Source organism: Vidua macroura, chromosome 3 (genome assembly GCF_024509145.1).
Source record: "Vidua macroura isolate BioBank_ID:100142 chromosome 3, ASM2450914v1, whole genome shotgun sequence".
Classification (NCBI taxonomy): Eukaryota; Metazoa; Chordata; class Aves; order Passeriformes; family Viduidae; genus Vidua; species Vidua macroura.
This window is the reverse complement of record NC_071573.1, coordinates 43,885,894-43,907,511: the sequence shown is the minus strand read 5'-3', so window position 1 is coordinate 43,907,511 and position 21,618 is coordinate 43,885,894. Positions and strand designations below refer to the sequence as shown.

At 37.7% G+C, this 21,618-nt stretch overlaps 1 protein-coding gene across 3 annotated transcripts in view; it reads left to right on the top strand.

The window, feature by feature from the left end:
- The window catches only part of FAM120B (family with sequence similarity 120B), a 47,809-nt gene continuing 26,191 nt past the window's right edge, over positions 1 to 21,618 (top strand). For all 3 annotated transcript variants that reach the window (XM_053973527.1, XM_053973531.1, XM_053973530.1), the window contains exons 1-5: positions 1 to 1,020; positions 5,372 to 5,552; positions 12,136 to 12,231; positions 17,233 to 17,405; positions 21,218 to 21,310. In XM_053973527.1, coding sequence (XP_053829502.1) covers positions 1 to 1,020; positions 5,372 to 5,552; positions 12,136 to 12,231; positions 17,233 to 17,405; positions 21,218 to 21,310 — 1,563 coding nt within the window. The remainder of the gene's footprint in view (positions 1,021 to 5,371; positions 5,553 to 12,135; positions 12,232 to 17,232; positions 17,406 to 21,217; positions 21,311 to 21,618) is intronic.

The window sequence follows — 21,618 nt, the reverse complement described above, 5'->3', positions numbered from 1 at the left end:
ATGGGTGTTAGAGGCTTGCAGGGATTTGTGGCAAGAGTTTGCCCTGATGCATGCCAAACGATAGATCTGAGAGAAATGGCAGAAAAGCATCGCATTGATCATCCTGATTGCCCACCTGTTATCGTAGTAGATGCCATGAGTTGCGTTAGACGCTGGTACACACCAGAATCCTGGGTGTGCGGTGGCCAGTGGCGGGAGTACCTTGCCATTTTAGAGGATTTTATCAATGCTTTTATGGCAGCTGGTATCAAGTTGGTGTTTTACTTCGACGGGGTGGTAGAAGAGAAAAAGAGAGATGAGTGGATCAAACGGAGGATGAAAAATACTGAGGAAATAGCCAGATTATTTCAGTTTATCAAGACTCACAGGAAACAACCAGGGAGAGAAATGTTTGTTCTTCCTTCAGCTCTGCCTACTTTTACACGTTATGCCCTGAAATCACTCGGTCAAAAAACAGTCTGCACACTGCAAGAGGCAGACTTTGAGGTGGCTGCATATGGTTTGCAGCACAACTGTATAGGAATTCTGGGGCAAGATAGTGACTACCTCATCTATAACACATGTCCCTACTTTTCCATTGAGAACCTCTGTTTGGACAGACTGGTCACTGTTATGTATTCTCGAGAAGTTCTTTGCCATGTGCTGGGTATTAGTTTAACACACCTTCCTCTCTTTGCATGCTTGCTTGGCAATGATGTTGTTCCAGAGAGCATGTTGGAAGGCTTTTGGCACAAATGTTTAACCACCACTCCCCACAGGAATAACAGCTACAACAGAAGAACAAACATACTGCTGTCTGTAGCAAATTACATCTCAAAAATTCCGTGCTCGTACAGCAGCCTGAAACACTTGGAAGAGATTCTACCTCTGGGATCAGACAAGACATTGCTTTGTAGAGGAGTGAACTCCTATCTTTTGCCTGGGCAGCAGTCTCCATGGGTTCCTCCCAATGAAACAAATTGTCAAATGTTATCCCTTCAACAACAATCAGCTCTCTGTCAAGATAAAGAAATCTTTCAGGTAACTTGTTTTTTAAAGTTTAGTGATCACTTTATTGCCACGACTAGTTAGTGGAAGTTACTAATGAGTACATCAATCCTATTGATTTAAATTTGCTTGTGCAAATATCTTTTTTCTGTTAAGTAGAGCCCCAGTTAAGACTATTTCATGCATTAATATGAGCACAGATGCAGCGTATTTAATAAAAAGTAGTTTCTTTCTTTTTGAAATGTCAAGTAGGTCAAATAATGGGGAGCAGTTCCTGTATAGGCTAGTAGCTGGGCACAGGAATGTGCTTCCCATGTATTATGTAATTTCCCATGTTTATATGATTTGTGTAGTGACTTGGTTTTTACTTTGACAACCCACAGGTCAGCCATAAGCTGTTCAGTGATCTGCTTGGCTGTGCCTCTCAGTGGAGGTATCAAAGGTAGCTGTGCTAAGAATGCAGAAGTTGAAATTGCTTGTGGTGGAGGCATGGAAACTCCAGAATCATCTCATAGAGTCATAAAGATCACCTAGTTCCAAACACCTGTGCTGAGCACTAGACCAGGTTACTCAGAGCCCCATCCAATCTGGCCTTGAATACTTCCAGGGATGATCCAACTCCTCTCTTGCAACCTAGACCAGTGGCACAACCTTCACAGCAAAGGGCTTCTTCCTAATACCTAATCTAAACCTACTTTCTGTCAGTTTAAATCCATTTCCCCTCATCCTGTCACTACACACCCTTATGAAAAGTGCCTCTCCAGCTCTTTTGTAGCCCCCTTTAGGTATTTGAAGGCTGCTGTAAGGTGTCTCCAGAGCCTTCTCTTCTCCAGTTACACAACTCCAGCTCTCTCAGCCTGTTTTCATAGCAGAAGTGCTCTAGCCCTCTGATCATCTTTGGAGCCCTCTGGACTCACTCCAACAGGTCAAAGTCCTTCCTGTGCTGAGGACATCAGAGCTGGACCCAGCACTCCAGGTAGGGTCTCACCAGAGCAGAGTAGACAGGGAGAATCCTCTCCCTTGCCCTGCTGGTCACACTACCTTGGATGCACACCAGGGTTCAGCTGGCTTTCTGGGCTGTGAGTGCATGTTGCTGGTCAAGCTCATAGGTCAAGCAGCTTATTCAGCAACACCCTAAAGTCCTTAGAGCTGCTGTCAATCCATTCTCCATCCAGCTTGTATTTGTGGCCAGGATTGCTCCGACCCAAGTGTGGGATCTTGTACTCAGCCCTGTTGAAATTGATGAGGTTTGTACAGGCCCACCTGTCCAGATTCCTCTGGACGGATCCTTTCCCTCCTGCACATCGATGGCACCACACAGCCTGGTGTCACCAGCAGATTTGCCAAGGGACCACTCGATCTCATTGTCCATGTTCCTGGCTAAGATGTTAAACTGTGCTGGTCCCAGTACTGACCCTGAGGACACCACCTGTCACTGGCCTCCCCTTGCACATCAAGCCATTGACCACAACTCTTTCTGTGCAACCATCCAACCAGTTCCCCATCCACCAAAAGGTCCATGTGTGAAATCCATGCTTCTCCAGTTCAGGGACAAGGATGTTGTACAGGACAGTGTCAAATGCAATAAGTCTGTATTTTGTCATTTTTGGTTCAGGTTAAATTACCCTTGTTTTCATTGTCCCAAAAATGACCCAAAAGCACTTCAATGGGTTTAGTAATTCCCAAATGGCAGGGGTGCAGTAGCAAGTGTTAGTTATGGCATCCCATACGGACAGAGATGCACTGGTGTTGGGGTGAGATATGATATGTCAGATTGAGTCACTCTGGGAATTTAGATATATTAGCTTAGGGTGGTGTACCTGGCTAAAAGAAAATGTGCTACTGTGCATCAGAGTTTATGGTATACTAGTAAGTCTAGAGTACAATTCTGTCAATTCATGGCAATTAAGATAACATATTGAGATTTAAAAAAAAAAAATCTATACAAGGAAGTGTATTTTAGACCCTATATTAGCCATCTGTTACTCCCTGTTTTATTAGGTCCTTTTAGACTTCAAACACAGAGGTTTTTTTCTTTCTCTTTCTTATCTTGAGCATTTTCTTTAAAACAATTTTTCTGTTTCCTCATATTACTCTAAAGTAACAATATGATTTACATTTTGCTTTCTAAAAAGACTATAAAATATTTTATAACTGCATTGTAACCTATGCAATGCTCATTTCAGCTAAACTGTAGATATATTTGGGCTTTTATATTCACCACACATAGATACAATATATATCACTTTTGACTCTTGTAGTTAAATAGAAGATATTTTAAAAAATCAGCAGCCATACATCATAATAAGGTGTTGAAAAACCTCTTTCTGCTTGAAGTGCAAGGAAAAAATAGCCAGAATGCAATTATCTAGGTTGGATTATGGCCAGGACAATAGTGGCAATATCCTTATTCCTTAAGAGAATGTACCATGTGGTCTTTATGACAAATGGTCATTATTTCTTGGCTTGGTCTTTAATTTGAAGGGTTGAAGTTCTGAAGCATCATGCTGAGCTACTGCTCTAATAAAATAATAATGTTTAGAAACTCCATTGAAGAACACCCTGTTGCTGCAAGAATCCTACATGAAGCCACTCCCTGGGCCAAGGAAATTACAGTAAAAATGTTAGACACGTTAACTTCTCTTTTGTTTTTGTTACAAGTGTTCAAATATTTGTATATGTAATGTGTGTGCTTTGCTTCATATTTTGAAATCCATATGTAGTTACGCTTACCTTGCACACTATCTCAACTTCATGTAAATGGCACACAAACCTCAATTCCCACCATGACGGCATAGCCTCATGTTGCTGTTTCTCTCAGAAGAGCATAACTTTCTAGCTGATTATAGGCATTAATCAGAAATATTTTTCAAGACACAGACATTGAATACAGCAATACTTTTGGGATCAGCTTGTAGTTTTTTTCAGTACCTAAGGATGTATAGATTTTTAGCAAATTGGAATAAACTAGCATTGTTGATGGTCTCATCTGTGGCTGGTTTCTGTGCAATAGTTCAGTGTTTCATTAAAATCATGCTTAGAAACACTTGATGCTCTGTTTTTATTTTATAAGAAAGTATACTTGGGGGGATTACATTGTTTACACATATTAGGAATATTGAAGTATTTCTTGCAGGGAAACCTTTAATTTATTGTGTAAGTGCTCTGTTGATTGGCACTGTACACAGAAAGCATGATATTTTAGTAGAATTAGTTTTGATCACTAATTACCCAGTGAATGACTGCAGCTTTGACCTGCAGCTTTGACCTGCAGTTTTGCAGATACTGGAATTCTGCAGAAGTGGTGAATTTGTTTCCAGCCAGTGGTCCAGTATCTCCTGGTGAAAGAATCTGTGGTAGCTGCAGAGGGATGACACAGCCCAAATAGTACAGCTAGCACGACACATGCAGGGAATGCAGAGCAGAGAAGCATCAGTGCCTGCTCACCATATGGCACAGGTCCTGGAGAATTTGTTAGTGGCACCCCATGGAACTATTCATTTCGCTCAGCTGTTGGAATGCCCCGAGTTTTGGTCTGGGGTTGTGAAGTAGAAAGTCTGTCTGGCTGTGCACTTGGCCAATACAGATTGCCAGTGTTACTGGTTGGAATTCTGTGCTGCCTGAGAGCATCTTTGTTGCTTTCTCACCTAGGCTGTTCCAGACCAGCAGACCCTGCTGGTACTGAGGCTGCTTGTAGCCAGATGTATCTGTATCCTGTGCGTGGTTAATGTGCAGACTGTGTGATGATCTTAATTCTGCTTTTTAGCAACATGCCTGCAGACCTGGTTTTCCTCACTAGAGTAGATGTCATTTCTTTTCACAGTGTAGAGCTATTGCAAAGTAAAAGTGTGGTGAAGAGTTCTAATTTTACCAGAATGTAAACTACACCAAGTCAGGTCAGGAAAGAAATACAGCTGTCTTACATCGTTCATCTTGCAATAAAATTGGAAGTTTGCATTTTGTTGTTACTTCACTCACTGTTTAAAGAAAGAAGATACATTTTCAGGTGACCAAAGGAGGGCAGCTATGCTGGAATACAGAATTAATTTTAAGAATAATTACTTTCTAAAAAACTGTTGTTCAAGCTCCTAAATTTTAAGAATTAAAGGAAAGGCTAAGAAAGGTAATGATAGTTTTCCTGGGGATTCCTGTCCACAAAAAGACGGATGTCTGAAAAGGTGTTATTTATATACTTATATATACTGGTATATATACACTTATAATACTGGTGTTATTTGAAAAAGCACTTGTTCCCTCCCTGGCTATTCCCTCAATTTCTACTGATGGAGAAATGTCTATTTTCTCAAATAGTGAATACATTTTGTTACTTTTAGATTCTTCTTAATTTTGGAGATAATGCCTTCTTCCTTCTTTGAACAAACAGTTAGCTAAAGAACAGCATATCCAATCTGAAAATTATTCGATCTTCAATATCCTGAGTCATGGAGAGATTGAGTGCAGCAACTCCTTGGAAGATGACTATGATACAGAGATTCCTGGACAGGCACTTATCTACCGCCCTGCTCGTCAGCATATTTATTCTATCTTGTTGGAATCTGGAAAAGGTAAGGATTAAACTACTTACACCGTGATTCAAGTATACTTTCAATTTTGAAATATGAAATCTTGAATTCATTGCTTCAGTGGCTGTATCAGCATTTAGGATAGAAAATGCATTTAGGATAAAAAACTCTGAGCAGCTGAAATGTAATTCTTATGGAAGTAAGAGAAAATGTGAGAGTGAAATTGTGGGGCCTTTTCTACATGCTGTTTCATTTCAGTGCTTTTAAAGTGATTTTTAAAAATTTGAGGTTTTTTCCTTGCTAAATGGGAAGTTGTGAAAGTTGTTAATGATCAAAAGATTGAGCAAAGCAATGGTCTTTACGAAATTTTTGAATGTTTGAAGGTACATGAAACCTAATGTTGCTTGGATAAGTGTGGCTCTGCATGAATTAGTGAGTAGTAATACACTTTTACAGAACAATAATGCACTGTTAAAGTTATACCTTCTGCTGATTTTAAGTCTGCAATTTTCAGAGCAGTCAAATACAGTTACTGTAATAATACAAATGCAAGTAGTCATGCCAGCGATTATTAGTTCTTTCATCGAAGTGCTAGGAAAATATGATTTCCTTATCCAGTGGTATAAACAAATTCGGTAGCAGGTTCTTATATCTGTGCTTGCATTCATCTCCTTGAAGACAGAGAGTTCTTTATTCACATCCTTGGACCAATTTCCTGTTCTTAAGACTTCCTTTAGTTAAATGTTATCTTTACAGTGTCTTTCAGCCAGTGAGTTGAAAATTAAAAGTGTACTGAATGTGTTGATTTCTCCGTGGTAATCGTTTTACATTTTGTTGATGAAAGTGTACCGCCATCAAACCTAATATTCAAACTATTTGCTTAGAAAGGCACAAAAAGGTAATTAAGTACATGACTCCCTCAGCAGCCAGAGGTTGAAGTTGTGCCATAATAGGAAAAATTGAATCAGAGTTTACATAGCAATTTGGAGAGAATAACAAAAATCTCAGTAGTAATCATGCACATCTCTCATTTTTCATTTTTTGGTGTACTGCCTCCAAATTTTGTAGATAATTTTAGCTTGGTTGGGTTTTACTTATTCATCTAAACAGCAGGATATTCACTGATGTTTTCAGAAACACCCAAACCAAAATTCCTAATTAACAATTATTGCTGCAAGACAGCAGGGTAGTAGGCAGGTTAGCATTTGTGTTACTCAAAGAAGTACTCAAAGAAGATTAGGATTGAAATACAAAAACATTTATTTAGAGTCATGTTGAAAATGAAATTTTAATGTGGAAGTTGTCTTCTTTTAAGGAAGTGATTTTAGAATAAAACCACAGATAGGATGTGTTATTTATTCTTAGTTCAGGCTTACAGTTCCAGAGATAATTTTCTAAACTAAATCATAGTTTAGAAAATCAATCCTTAACCCTTCCAGAAAGGTAGATAGATTGTGTCTGCATGGGTGCCTCTATTAAATCTGCGTTTTCAGTGCATGTATTTACCTCTAACTGCTTTAACCATGTCACTTCCTAGTAGTTCATGAGTTGTTTTTTTTATTCCAGTGTATAGTTGCTTCTAAGTCAGGAGTGTAGATCATTAGTCACAGTCTGTGTTGGAATGCATAGGTATGTGTAAGCATTATTTTTTTATGGATTCACTGCTAGACCTACAAAGAAGCTTTGTTCTTTACAAAGTAGAATCCTTTGCCAGTTTCCCTTAGATGTGGTCAAGTTGACTGTTTTTTGTAATTTGATAAGGGATAGGATGGGAAGAAGTAGTCTACACTGTCCATAGGTTGTAGTATAAATGTAGAATGACATTGGATTAACATTATAAAAGAGCTTACTGGAACAAGACAAGGAATTAAATTAGTCCATGTGGAATCTGCCACCATTATGCAGCTGCTGATGTAGCACATTTGAAGCTAAGTCAACTAACTCTACACAATGTTTGTTCCAGTTTGCAGTGGTGATACATGCGTTAGTGAGTCTCCTTTTCATTCCTTAATATTGTCAATTAAAATTTGGTGGAAAATGACCTCTTTGCAGATCTGCTTACTTACTGTTAATTGGCAAAGCACCCAAAATTTAGTAAAAGCAGCGGTTACAGTTTTAGTAAGAACAGGTTAAAGCTAATGTAAACTGTTTGCCCTACTCTGAAGCAAGAGACTGTTAGTTTTGAATGTCTAGGTTGTGATTTCCAAGGGTGTCTAAGAGACCCACAAATCCATAGGAGCAGGATGTCATATCCTTTGAAACCATCAGCCCATACCATGCCACTGCCTGAAGCCATAGTGGGATGTGTTGCTTTTGCTATCAGTGCCACTTTAAATAATTCCCTTGCACAGCCACTCATTTCAATCCTTGCACATCGTCTCAGTTGTGCTGTTGCAGCTGTTTGTGCAGCTGTGTGGTGACCTAGTTTGAGAAACTGAAAATAGCCTCTGTCTCTCTTCCCTGCCTTTCTTGTAGTCAGGTAACTAACCTGGTCTGTTTCCCTATCTGGCTCTGTGTAGCTGCAAGCAGTTGTGGTGAAACACCCCAAGGGAATGGCAAGGAGTGGGAATGAGCAGATCAGTGCCTACCTGTAAAAGATAGCAGAGCTCCTGAAAGAATTGCTTATATAACATTGCCTTTGATATAGTTTGGTGTGTGGTGTGTGTACCTTTACTCATGGGAATGTTGGAGAATCACAGCCTTATTTTTGATCCTACAGAAATAAATAAGGGGCTGATGGTGATTCTGACAGCACAGCATTTGTTGTCTGTGTATTTCAAAAGTGTATTTATAATTAATTGAGCCATTCTGATTAATATGTGAAATATTGCATAGAGTGATAGAAATTGTCAATGCTTTAGCATCTTTCAGAGAAAAAGTACTTCTGGAAAAATTCAAGTAGGAGGGGAAAATAACAGTAAATCATACACTCAGATAAGCCAGCCAAGCTTTCTTATGTGTGCAAAGAGTTCAGAACAAAGCCAGCAGGTTTTGGCACTAGTGCAGTCCATGAAAATACCTGTACCTGCATGTCCATTGCCAATTAGGAGGTTATGTAATGTAGCCTGAGCCTGTGGCCAGCTCCTCGAAGTCCTGGCATCACTCCCAGTTCTAACATTAGCAGGCCAGACTGATCCTTGCTTTGACTCTGTCAAAAACAGTCCCTTAGCAGAATTTTTGGCAGTTATCACCAGTGACCGCTCAGGAGAGTTGAGGTTGTTGCAGGTATAGAGGAACACACTTAACAACATTTTCCAACTGTCTTGTGGTTTGCACATAGTTGAAGCTGTCCTTAGGCTGCTTAAGCAGTGCTTTCACAGGTCATTCAGAATCTATTTAAACAAAGGAACTGCTATTTTTTTAAATTTAGTTGGTGCTATTCTTTATATGCATTGTGGGGAAAAATGTTTGAAAACTTAGTGGTTTTTTTTTTCCCCCAAAACATTTCTATGCGGAGAGGGTTGACATTTAGAAATCATATATCCACTTTGTTCTTGGTATATCAGTTTGCAGGACCTTCCTTTCAGCTATATTTATTTGGCTGTTTATGTGAACAATAATATATGTTTGTTACTAATGGGCTATAGTAATGAAAAGCACTCAGCTGATTTGGTGCTATGTCCTATACCTACATTCACAAACATTAAAAGAATGAAACTGTAGACTTCCTATCAACTTCCCTTTTTAGTGTGCATGAGTTCAATGGTTGATGTCAAAAATAATCTCTCACTGGTATTTAGAATCAAGGCACATTTTGATATGTTTTTCTGTAATTTGTGGAGCTCATAAAGAGCAACGCTCCCCACCAGCAAAGCTTTTCTATTTCCATGCTTCTTTATGCCATCTTAACTTCTCCTCATGTCCTTGACAACTCCCTCCTGCAGTATATGGTGTTCCTAAGCATGTTCCCTATTGCTTCCTGCCCTTCCCAAATCCCATCTACCTTTTCTCTCATCTCTAGCTCTTCTACAGCTATTTGTGTATTGATTTGCCATTCAGTCTGTTTGGATACAACAGGTAAGTTGACTTTCCTGCCTTTCTTTCAGTTGGTGCCCTAGTAGGATCCCTCTGTCAGCTGAGTATTCAGTTCCACAAAATGTGTAGGACTTTAATCCATTTGAAATCACTTCTCCTTTGACAGATTTAGTTGAAGCAAAGCAGTGCATCCATGAATTAATTGTAAGACAGATGTCCTAATTGTATTAGGTTTGCCTCCTTAACAAACCAGGCTAAAATTTAGGAGTCTGAGTGAGCTGAATAAATTGAATAAAGCAGCATAATCCACATACTAAATCTTAAAACCAAATGCTAAAACATCAGAATATTTCTGAAAGTGACTTTGGGTTATTTAATTGAAGGGTTTTGTTCATGAAATAGCATTATCATAGACAATTATTTATAATCAAGATGTGAGATTATTCAGCTACTGGAATGTACCATATAAGGATTTTTCCACCTCTAGTGTAGGCATTTTTAGTTTTATTTTTAATGTCACTAGTTTTTGAACAAATAAGCATGGCGAGCCATGTGTAATATTGTCCCTCATACTCTATGTGTTGGTTCTTCAGTCCCTCACCTTTATTGGGAGTTTATGCTGCAGGTCCATGGGGAGGGAGGGAGGGAAGGAGGGAAGGAGGGAGGGAGGGAGGGAGGGAAGGAGGGAAGGAGGGAAGGAGGGAGGGAGGGAGGGAGGGAGGGAGGGAGGGAGGGAGGGAGGGAGGGAGGGAGGGAAGGAGGGAAGGAGGGAAGGAGGGAAGGAGGGAGGGAGGGAGGGAGGGAGGGAGGGAGGGAGGGAGGAAGGAAGGAAGGAAGGAAGGAAGGAAGGAAGGAAGGAAGGAAGGAAGGAAGGAAGGAAGGAAGGAAGGAAGGAAGGAAGGAAGGAAGGAAGGAAGGAAGGAAGGAAGGAAGGAAGGAAGGAAGGAAGGAAGGAAGGAAGGAAGGAAGGAAGGAAGGAAGGAAGGAAGGAAGGAAGGAAGGAAGGAAGGAAGGAAGGAAGGAAGGAAGGAAGGAAGGAAGGAAGGAAGGAAGGAAGGAAGGAAGGAAGGAAGGAAGGAAGGAAGGAAGGAAGGAAGGAAGGAAGGAAGGAAGGAAGGAAGGAAGGAAGGAAGGAAGGAAGGAAGGAAGGAAGGAAGGAAGGAAGGAAGGAAGGAAGGAAGGAAGGAAGGAAGGAAGGAAGGAAGGAGATTGTAAAGCAGATTTTGTAGTGTTCTTTTTCCCTTCTCTGACATTAGAAATTCATCTGAGGAATTTCTGCCCTTGCACCATAGCATACTACTTTTTCATTCATGTCAACAGTTATCTCCAGCATTAAGCTATGAGTGAGATCAGGAAACTGTCTGACAAAATCTTTTTGGGTGGACAAGGAAAGGACAGTGTTTGAAAGATTTGTTTGGTTTGTTTTAATCTAGGGGAAGTTTTTGATTAGGGTTCACAACATGGCATCAAAAATACTTGTGCGCTGAATTTCAGGGAGATTGGAATTCGTGATAAAAGACAGGAATTTTTAAGGATAGTGGCTTCAGTATTGGTTGTGAGCTGGAAGAAATTAGAGATGCAATCCTGTGAATCTGGAAAGGGACAAGGGAAGGAAAAAAAGAAAATATTTGAAAACATTATTCCAAGTGCCCAGGACTAGCTAAACCTCTTTAATTAATACTGTTTACCAGACTACAGAGAGGAAATTTAGGGCACTATGACATGGGTATCATAAGGAAAAATCTGGATAGAATGCAAAACACAGTGATAGTAACACTGATTCTATGTTTGGTTTGTTTTTTTTTTGTTTGTTTGTTTTTTTTAATGTACACTTGCATTGGAATTATTTTGAGCTGACTATTCTAACTTGGATAGTCTGCATTTCAAAAATTCTTAATGCATGATTTTTTTTTCTGAGGACTGGCTTGTTTGGGTTTTTTTAAGCATCAAGTAGTTAGATGCCCAATGCCTGTAGTGAAATTTTTAATTTAAAGGGCATCTTTAGGGGGGCTGAGCAGGGTTAAGGTTAGGGACTAGGAAATCCATCTGAAGTATTATATATAAACAATTCCTTTATGCTCGATAAAAGGTCTGGAACAATGGGCTATAAAAGCTCTACATCTGATGGTGGGATGACTCCATTGCTGTCAGCTTTCAAAATGCCATCAAGGCCTCCCTATTAAGATTTTGGCTCAAACCCTGACACAGGAAATGTCAGGGCAAGTTGGGAGGTGAATCATATTAAGCTCTGCCTGGATATGTGGCAGTGTGATAGTGCTGAGAGACTGAGGTAGCTCATGGAGGTCCTTGAGCTATGCCACATGCCTCCAGAGATTCCTGATCTGCCTTGGGCTGGGAAGACCTAAACCTGTTTGAGAATGTTTTCCACAGACTCTTGTATTTACAGTTTTGGTTGCAGTTCCCCAGTCCAAACTCATGTTTATAGTACATAATTGAAACTCTCTTTATTTGTTCTGACGATTTGCCATAAAGATACTGAAACAATTTTTTCTTGGTTTGTTTCTAAAGCTGAGCAAACAAGTTATCAATAAGTGCCTTCTATTTAGAATCCTGATTACAGCTTATTCCAGCTGCTACAGTAGTGTCAATATTTGCATTTGACTTACTGATCCAATTCTGTCTTTTTTAGGTGGAACCTATCCTTTGGTAAAAGAGTGGTTTGTCTATTTTGGAAATTCTCTCAAGCAGCCGGACCTCATACAACCTGTACAACCTTCTCTTACAGGTAGAATAAAAATGTGTATAAATCTAAACTGAAAGAACCACTTCACTAAAAACAGGTTGGACAATCCATCATATGTTTGATACAGAATCCAGGATGACTGTGGAGAACAAGGAGCTAAAGAGCTGTGTGCTTGTAGCTGCTTTTAATTGCCCTTTGTAATTATAATAGGATTCAGTGTTGAGATACATGTGTTTGTTGGGTCTCTGGATAAACCCAGTGCTAATTCAAACATCCATTCTAAAATGCAGACAATTTCTTAGAAGTTCTAAATACTGCTCTGAGGCCAGGATAAGTGGTGTGTAGGGCCATATTAAAACTCGTCCATTAAGCTGTTTGACAAATTGTGTTAATGAGAACAGTGGAGAATGGAAAAAGGAGTAATTTTTATATCGTCTCTGACAACCCAGAGAGAGATTCCAGCTTTTAATGAAAAAAAAAAAATTGGGCTATCTGTTTCTGTGAAGCTGTTTCTGCTCTCTTAAACCTTAAGTATTTTGCGTGTTTTTATCTTCTTCCTTTTGGTAAAAAAACACGTTAATGAGCACTCTTAGTGAAATTTGAGTTATGAGCAATGTGTTACATTTATGAGGAAGTATCATACATTTCAGTGAAAAGATTGAGCACTGTATATATATAATTGTGTATATATCTATACAATTGTATCATGCAGGATAAGTTTAGGATGGGAAGTAAACAATTTTATTATGTCAGGGGGAAAATTGTTCTAAGTGTTCATTTGTCCATGCAGTTGTAGTCATCCTTGATCTCACAGCTCTCAGCTCTCTCTATCGTCTGTTAGCAAATGGATCAGGAACTCAGAGATTTCTCTAGTCTTTCACATGAAATGTGTTTGTTCCAGTGATACACAATAGCATTGATATCTTGTTAAGAGAAGTTACTGTCTACTCAGCTTTTGGAGAGTAATTACCAGTGCATCTTCCCTTGGCATCCAGAGCCTTCTGTAGTAGTTCTTGTGCTGATCTGGTCTAAATCCAAATTCAGAAGCTGAAATGCAGGCACTCCTTTGTAAATTTATAATAAATTTTCTTTTTCATATCTATATGAAAAAAGATTGCATATTTATATTCATATTTGAAACTCATATATTTAATGAGAGTCTTTGAATTCGAAGATGAAGGAAAACCAGTTGCTTTTGAGATATCAGCCTTTTCAAAATCCTTTTTAAAGGACAGTTCAGAAAGAAATAGGTTATATAGATAAAGTACAAAAGAGTTTTTATTTGCTATACAGTCCAGTATATATTTCACTGTCCAGTACCCCTGACACAATATTAGGAGAGTGATTATCTAACTGGCTTTATAAAAGCATGAAATTGCTTTGAAATTTTCCAACTAATTAATTAATATGAATATTCAGAGTGAAAATTGATCAGTTCGTCCTGTGCAACTGTTTTATTTCAGCATACATTCTGGGAACGTGCTGCAAAACAAGGAAACAAAACTCAACAAAGTACAAACTGTACCTATGCAGTTACATTTCAAATTGTCTGGCAAATATACTGTATTTATTGTTGTGAAATTTTCCATCCCAGATAGGATACTTCTTTCCTCCCTTTCTGGAGAATCCACTTAATCTCAGGTACTCTGGTTCTATAGCTCTGCAAACATACAACACATAGAACCCACCTTCATGTTGACAATAAACAGGATTTTAAGTGTGTTTGTTTATAGCAACCACATAAGTGGAGTTTATAAAAACAGGATCTTCTCAGATACAGTCTTTACAAACTCAGTAATGAAAGGCTGTTCAAGCAGACTATTAAAAAATGGGAGGAGGACTTTTAGTGTTTATTTTTAGTGCTCTGTTGTCATTCCTTCAGCAGACAAATATTTTTCTAAAATTTTTGCAGTCCATATTTGTATGCCTTACATTTGCTCATGCATCTTTGATTTTCCACAGCATGACTTTCTGATTCACCAAATAAGGTTCTCAACAGCACATCACATTTTTTTCAGACAGGGATTATATTTAGAGCTAAATTTAAAGTTGTTTTAGGAAGTTAGAGTTCAAGGCTGTCAATCAAGATCAGGTTACTCAAAAAAACAAAAGAGAATTTTACCAAAAACCTATTTCAAACATCAAAAGTGCAATTAATTTGGGAAGGCTCTTTATCTTTTTTGAAAAAACCTGATAACCTGATCATCAAAACTACTTTAGAGCTGTACTGAGAATATATGGAAAATCTTGACTCTCTTCCAGTTTGATTTAGATTAAAAAGTCTAAAGAAACTTTAAACTGTAGTGTACATAATGATAAATACTTTAAATTTTGCATTGATATTTTAAAATAAAAGTAGAATTCCTACTAACTTTGTGTGTGTGTATAAAACAGCAGTAGTGCCTTGCATCTGGAAAGGTTGAAGGTGATAGATTGAATGTTAGCTTTTTTTAAAAACGAAATATCAAATCCCAAAGGCAGGTTGGTAAGTAAGACAATAACTTAAAATATATTTATAATATAGTGTGTATTACCTATATTTTTTATTTTTGAGAGACAGGCTTCTGAATTAGCATCTGTGCTTGCTTGCATTGTCTGTGTCTCTTTCTTCTTTCTCGAATGTTTCTTTTCAGTTGAATGAATATGATCATGATTTACACACATTGTGTAATTCATGGAAAATTGTGGTTCCTACAACCTCAACAGATAAATTTATCATTACTAGTCTTTATAGTAACAACGTTTCAGTTAGATACATAGAAATATGTTTTGGTGTGTTTTCCTTTTCTTACTCAGTTTTGCTTGTTTTTCAGGTTAATTTATAAAATATATAGACATGTTCAGAAAATAAAATATTTCTTCTGCCCATCCAAGTAAATTTCTATTTCAGAAATGTTTTCTAATTACTGTAAATAGTATAATGAGCATGTACGTAAAGCAGAGAGCATTTTGAGGATCTGCCATAGATGAATCTTAGATCTGCTGTGAACTGCATGTATGGTGGGACAGTCATTAAGCTTTAGGATATTTGTTTCTTTGTTTTACTTATCTTTCATTTCATTTGATTTAATAGATTAGCCTTGGGTATTACATGGAATTTAATTACTTGAAGAAGAGAACCCTTCAGAAAAAAAGCCCTTTTTGTTGGTGTGTTCCAAAAGGAGACAGCATCTAATTTTCTTTCCCAGAGTAAATAACTCACTTTTTTTCCCAGGCACAATTAGATATTTCTGAAAGTGTAAGAAACTGTTTATGGAAGAGATGTCTTGAGTTTTTTGTTGAGTTCTCTCAATATAGATCTAAAATCTTGAATATTGGCAAAGTTAATGGTTTTACTCTGAAGAAAAGGATTTCTGCTTTTACATATGCCCCTGGATGCAAAAGAGAACTTTCCTTTTAACTGATTCTTGGTGTATCTCTTCGTGTGCAGAAACCATCAAAACTATTTGAGTTTACCCATATACAGATTGTCTCACACATCAGGGTTGCTTAGGCTTGGCAACAAAAGTTGGCACTTTGTTGGTTTCGTGCATGTTATATTTGATTTTCTTCCTGGAAGTCAGTCTCTGCTGTTCTTTTTTTACTTAAGGCAGCAATTTCCAATATCAAAACCAGTAATGTGAGTCTGTACTGTGCTGTCTGTACTACCTCACTCACTGCCACTATTTATGTTATCTCTTACCTGCATTTCTACCTCCAATCAAGCAATTGTTTTTTTTTTTCTTAATAATACATTTCCCTTAGAAATAAGGTTAGAAACTTATGGATTATATGATAGTTCTTTTTATGGTTAAAACTTTTGACAGAAGAGTTAGCCTTAAAAATAGTAAAGGAAACATCCATCAGGGAGATAAAGAAAGAAAATACTAACTTTTCTTCTAGTTTCCCCCTCTCCAAAGAATTAGTACCATTTGGTTAATGGGCTTTCCTGGCTAAATAAACATCATCTATGCAGATTTCAGCACTCTGTCACTTTAGCCATTTATTATCACCAAGTGTTCCTAACTGGTCTGCAGCTGATGCATTTCACATTAAAAAGGAAGAGGTGTTACCAAATGTAGCTTAATAAGTCCACATTTAAAATTCACACCTCATTTTATTTAACTACAGAAGCAGCTGTACTTTATGGTACGATTCTGACTTTTATTGAGATTCTCAGGCATAACCAGTTCACTGTTCTGTTGTTTCACGTGCATTAGTGTTTATTTTGATAACAGATTAAATGTAATTTAAATGAGGAGCAAATTTTGCATTAGCCCACATGTGTCACAAGCTGGGAGATGGCAGCATGGGGTAAATATTAAGGATTTAGACACAAGTGTGAATGATGCTAGAGAAGGTCTGGAAAGATCCATTATTCATAACTGATGACAGTTCTTTTTTGTGTGTTTGCAACAGTGTTTCATACAGTAGCCTAGGAAGTGCAAATTACCAGATCGCCGTGGTTTTTGTTCCCAAACTGGAATGTGCTGCAGAGGAGCCAAACCCACACAGTGCCTAGTGGAGAGTGCCTGCTCACCACCAAGTGGCATGGGTGTTCATTGAAACAGGTGATCATGAGGGAGACAGTGTGAGCATCCTTCAGGGACCCCTGCTATGTTAACTCCAGCAGAGAGAGAGGAAAACAGACCTGGTGGTTCTCTGCTGAATCACTGTTTTACTGTGAAGCGAGTCTCATTTAATGCTGTGCATCCCCAAGGGAAAGAACACACTTGCAGGCAAACTTTGCCCTTGCATAGATTAAAGGCTTGCTGTCTCAAGATTGTCTATGTTATTGTAAGGGTTGAATTCAGTCCACTCTGCTTAAACATGCCTGTATTCAATAAATTTGGTTTAAATTACAGGCCATTTTTTTCGTTGATTTTTTTTTTTGTCAAATACAAGTTTTGTCAAATACATTTTATTTTTGACTCTGTGGTCCTGGCAAGTGCCAAGAATTTCATTTCCTTTCCTGCCAGAGCAGTCATTTCCTTTCAGATTGTAATGAGGTAGACATGTTTCATCTTGTCGCTGCCAAAATAAAATAATGGATTTCTTTTGTAGGTGGAACACCTAATTTGAAAACACTGTGGCTTGCCAAAGGGCCTGACGTGGAGAAGCAACGGTATAGTACATTTCTGGCATGCTTTCACCTTCAAGATGAGATGGAAGAACTCCAGGCTCTGGAAGCACCTGTTGCAGGATTCTGCTGCTTGCTGGCCTATCTTATGATGCAGGTAAGAGGGACAGTTGCTTTTTTGTCAGCTGTCAGCCCTGGTAAGTGTGAAGGACAAATAAACTGTTTTTTGCTAGCCTGTGCTGGGTACTTCTCTTAATCCTTACTGTAGGCATAGCTGATCAAATATAATAGTACTGCATTACAGTATTTTTAATTACTCCACTTAGCGTGCACCATCCTGTTCAAGAAATACTTGGGGTTTTTAGTAGCTATTCATAACTCTCACGTGCCCATGACAAAACCCCTCGGGCAGTCTAGCAGAGAGAGTATAAACTGAGGGATTTCCTCTGCTCTTTGGTACCTGTTTGCAAATTAAAGTTGCTCCTTTTGTGTTTCCTTTGTGTCATCAAAAGGAGACATCCCCTCAGGTGACTTTGCAGACTGTGCAAGCAGACAGTATAAATATTTAGTCAGCTCTCGCTACTTTTTCATGCCTTCTTGTCAGTCTACTAATTTTCAAGCCAGAATTGAGGATATAGCTCTTCTTATTAAATTCTGAGTAATAGAGGATCATTAGGTAGCACTTCTGTTATAATTCCAAAGACTTGGCATACTGCAGACTACCCTAATTGTAATAAAAAGGGACACAAGATTAAATACAATATTGCTTCATTATTTACTTTTCTCTTAGGTATTTAATATTTTGTCTGTACTTGCCGCATTTCAAATGGTGATCTCACAAGCAGATTTTCCTCTCTGAGGATGAGCAAATGATGCATTTATCTAATCTGATAAGCTCAGCTTCACTTGTAATTAAACTGAACTGCATTTTGTCTTTTGTTTTGTTTTTTTAGACTTCAGTTTCCTCAATAACAGATTTGTACTGGTGTGTGATACATGAAAACAAGTTCCCCCTGACTTTTCCTTTCATTTCCCTTCATGTGTTTACTCAAACTTAGATGACATATTGAGGAAGTACATAAGGGAATTACACAAATGATCCGTATGGGTAATTTTTTTTCTTTAATATTTGTATAACAGAATACAAATTGAATTTTTTTTGAAGCTAATACTTGTTAAACATTATTTCATGCCTTGCAATTTCAAGTCAGCAGGATATATATCACATATCTACATTTTAACATACTTGAAGTGTTTTTCCTATTAGAATGTGAAAATGCAGCTTCATTTATCACTATTTCACTTATTTATTGACTTATTCTGTGCACCCTTTCATAGCATGACAACTAAATTATTTGAGAAGGGTTTCTTTAGTGGGATTAAGAAGAGGAGTAACAGGATGGAACACCTACAGAAATGTGGATTTACTGAACATTGATCACAGGATATTAATAAAATAGAAAAAAATAGCTTGTCAGGAAAATGGTTTCCAGAACTGTTTATCCAATGGCCACTATTATAAACAGAGACGAAATCAGATTTACAGCTCTTGCTTTCAACAGGAGTAACAGCAGAGAGATCATGCAAAGGGCTTAGTTTGATGGAAGGGTTTTCATGGCAGTGCCAGTTTCACAAGAACTGCCCCATTTTCCTGGTTCTTTTCTGCCCTTGGAGTTGCACTGATACAGTTTACCCTGGGAACCAGACTGGGGAATTGGTTTGAGTTATTTTAAACTTTGGTTATTTCTCTGCTATTGTCTGTTTGTTCTCTTGGGATGTTTGAGAGGAAAACATATGGGGCAGGAGTGTCAGTAGCCATGCTTTGAGCTGGCCATATTGCTTCCATTTGTTTTATAGCTGAGAAAACAAGGCTTGTCTAGCTGTGTTCTAACTCTTGTATTTACACTTTGGTCTTAAACTTTTATTAGAGAAGGAAGGTGAATTGTTTCCACAGAAATTATTTAAGTTGAGAAAATTGTAGGTTGCCTTGAAGCAGGCCTGAAGTCTTCCTTCAGCTCATATGAGGGAAAATAAAATTCTTTAAAATTTCATTACTTATAATTGAATCTAAGCTAAAAGTGAGGGTGTTGCAGGAACCAGCATTCTAAGCAAGCCATCTGGCTTCCTCAGAATGTATGTGCAAGTATGTAATGAAAACTTCAGATGCATTTTTTTTAAGTAAGAAAAAAAAAAGTAAAGAAACAATATGTTAAAAATATGTTAATATGAAAAATGGTTTTTTTCAAGGCTACCTTTCAAATATTCTCTAAATTAAGAACAAAAATAGCGAAAAAATTACAAAATATTAGGTCTGTCTTTAAAGTTGGCAAAGCAGTGAATGAGTTCAAATCAAAAAGAGAAGCCTCCAGACAAAGGGGAATTTTCTCTTTCAATCTCTAACAGTTTTGGATTAAATCTGACAGTGGAACTGTGATAACTCACCAAATTTGATTACTGAATAAAATATTTCTCTGAAGAAGTGTTTTTATAGTCATAAGCATTTTTGGCTGATCTGTTAGAGGCATTTTCTTGCTGTTGTCCTTGCAAGCAATCTTTGATTTCCTTTTCTTAGGACAAAATTTTGCAGGTATTAAGAAACGTTTGTAGATAAAAGTCACTTTTTCTGTTACTTCAGTGTATGAAATGTGCAGGTTTAGTAAACCTCTCTTGTTGCTATCTACACAAAGGTGGCACCTGACTTGAATTACAGGGTAAAGTAGGGCCATTATCAGATCTTAGCAGACAGGTGGAGTTAATGAATACCAAGGAGCGTTTTGAAAGCTTAAAATGTTTCTGATATCCCCTACATTCTTGTGCCTTATGCAAGACTTTACAGCATCATAGAGGAGAAAGTATTTTACAGTGCGACAAGCAGTGGGGCTTGATTAAAAAAAAAAAAAAAAAAAATCCCGAATAGTGGTTGCATGATTTTTATCCTATTAAAAGAAAGGCAATGCAGAGTTTTTGGCAGTCTCTTAAGTGTTCTGTACGTCTACGATGCACATTTCCACATTTTGCAAGAGAAACCTTTCCTCAAGTTCCAATTGATAAGAAATTGTAATGATCTGTGGATCTCACTTTGGAGCTCTCTGTATATCAACTGTTGTAACAGATAAGTGGTCTTGGTGCACTTGTGTTGATACACAATGTTTTATAAGAGGAAGGAAAGGATTAGAACTCGACTGGTACTGTCATGGAATCATGCCAGCTGCTGTCAAGGTGCTGCGTTTCTTCTGAGCTGATCATGTGCCTCTGCAAGATCTCTAAATACCTTTTCACAGCAGAAGAATTGTCCATTCCCCCTTTACTGATAGAATTGAACTGTTACATCAATTTGGATGTGTCATTTCCTTTTCCCCACTTGAACATTTTAGATTTTAGTTTTAAGTTTTCCCTGCTTCCATATGTAGCCTTAAAACCTGAAAGAAATCAAATATGTTTTGATAAATCCTGAAATTTAGGTTAAAATAGGTAATTGAAAAATTTTTGAATATTTTTGAAATTTCTAACACATAAATGTGTAAGCATTTTTTTTTTAATTCCCAATGGTCAGCATATCTGGGGCTGATTGAGCTGATTTTTATCCTATGTCTTGATTATAAAGGATTTTTAAATTTTTTTTTTTTCTTACTGTGCTTGATGTAACAGAGAGCGAGAAATTTCCTGTTATTAAGAAACTCCAAGGGAAGTAGAGAAGGGAAAAATGAAGGGTAGGTATTTTGTTTGGTGTGTGGAAATCCATGTGTATACACTATACCAAAGAGTTGGGGTATGTATGCACTTGCTTCAAGCTGTGAAAGAAAGTATTTTGTTCCCTGTGCATTTTCCTAGATGATGCATTCCTGGTGGTCATCATTACATGAGGTCACTGTTCCAAGTTTGATGTGCTTGAGCAAGAGAATTCAATATATATGTTTTAGGTCCTCTTCAGAGCCTTCAGATAATGTGGCATTTTTTCATCTGTTTTAGGTCAGTAGCCTCTCTCTGGAGGACTTAAATGCATTTCTGGCACTCATTATCTGTCTCAAAGGGAAATCAGCAGCTCAACTGACAGGCCTGCAGGTATGGACTGGAATAATTGTGCAGCATGAAATATTCATGGAAACATTGTGATAAATGTTTTGGGGGTAAATAATTCTGCATTAGTTTTTTTACAGATACAGGAGCTAAGGATCAGGGTAAATATATAGGTTTTTCATGTGCTATATTTTATGTGAATACTTATATTTATTAATCACACAAAAAATTAAAATGGAAGGGACATTTTGTAGTGTTTGCAATCCTAGAGTGAGCAAATTATTCTCATATATCTTCCTTCCTTAGCTTCCATCTGTTGAAAAATTGGTAACATGAATCCTGTCATAAAACAT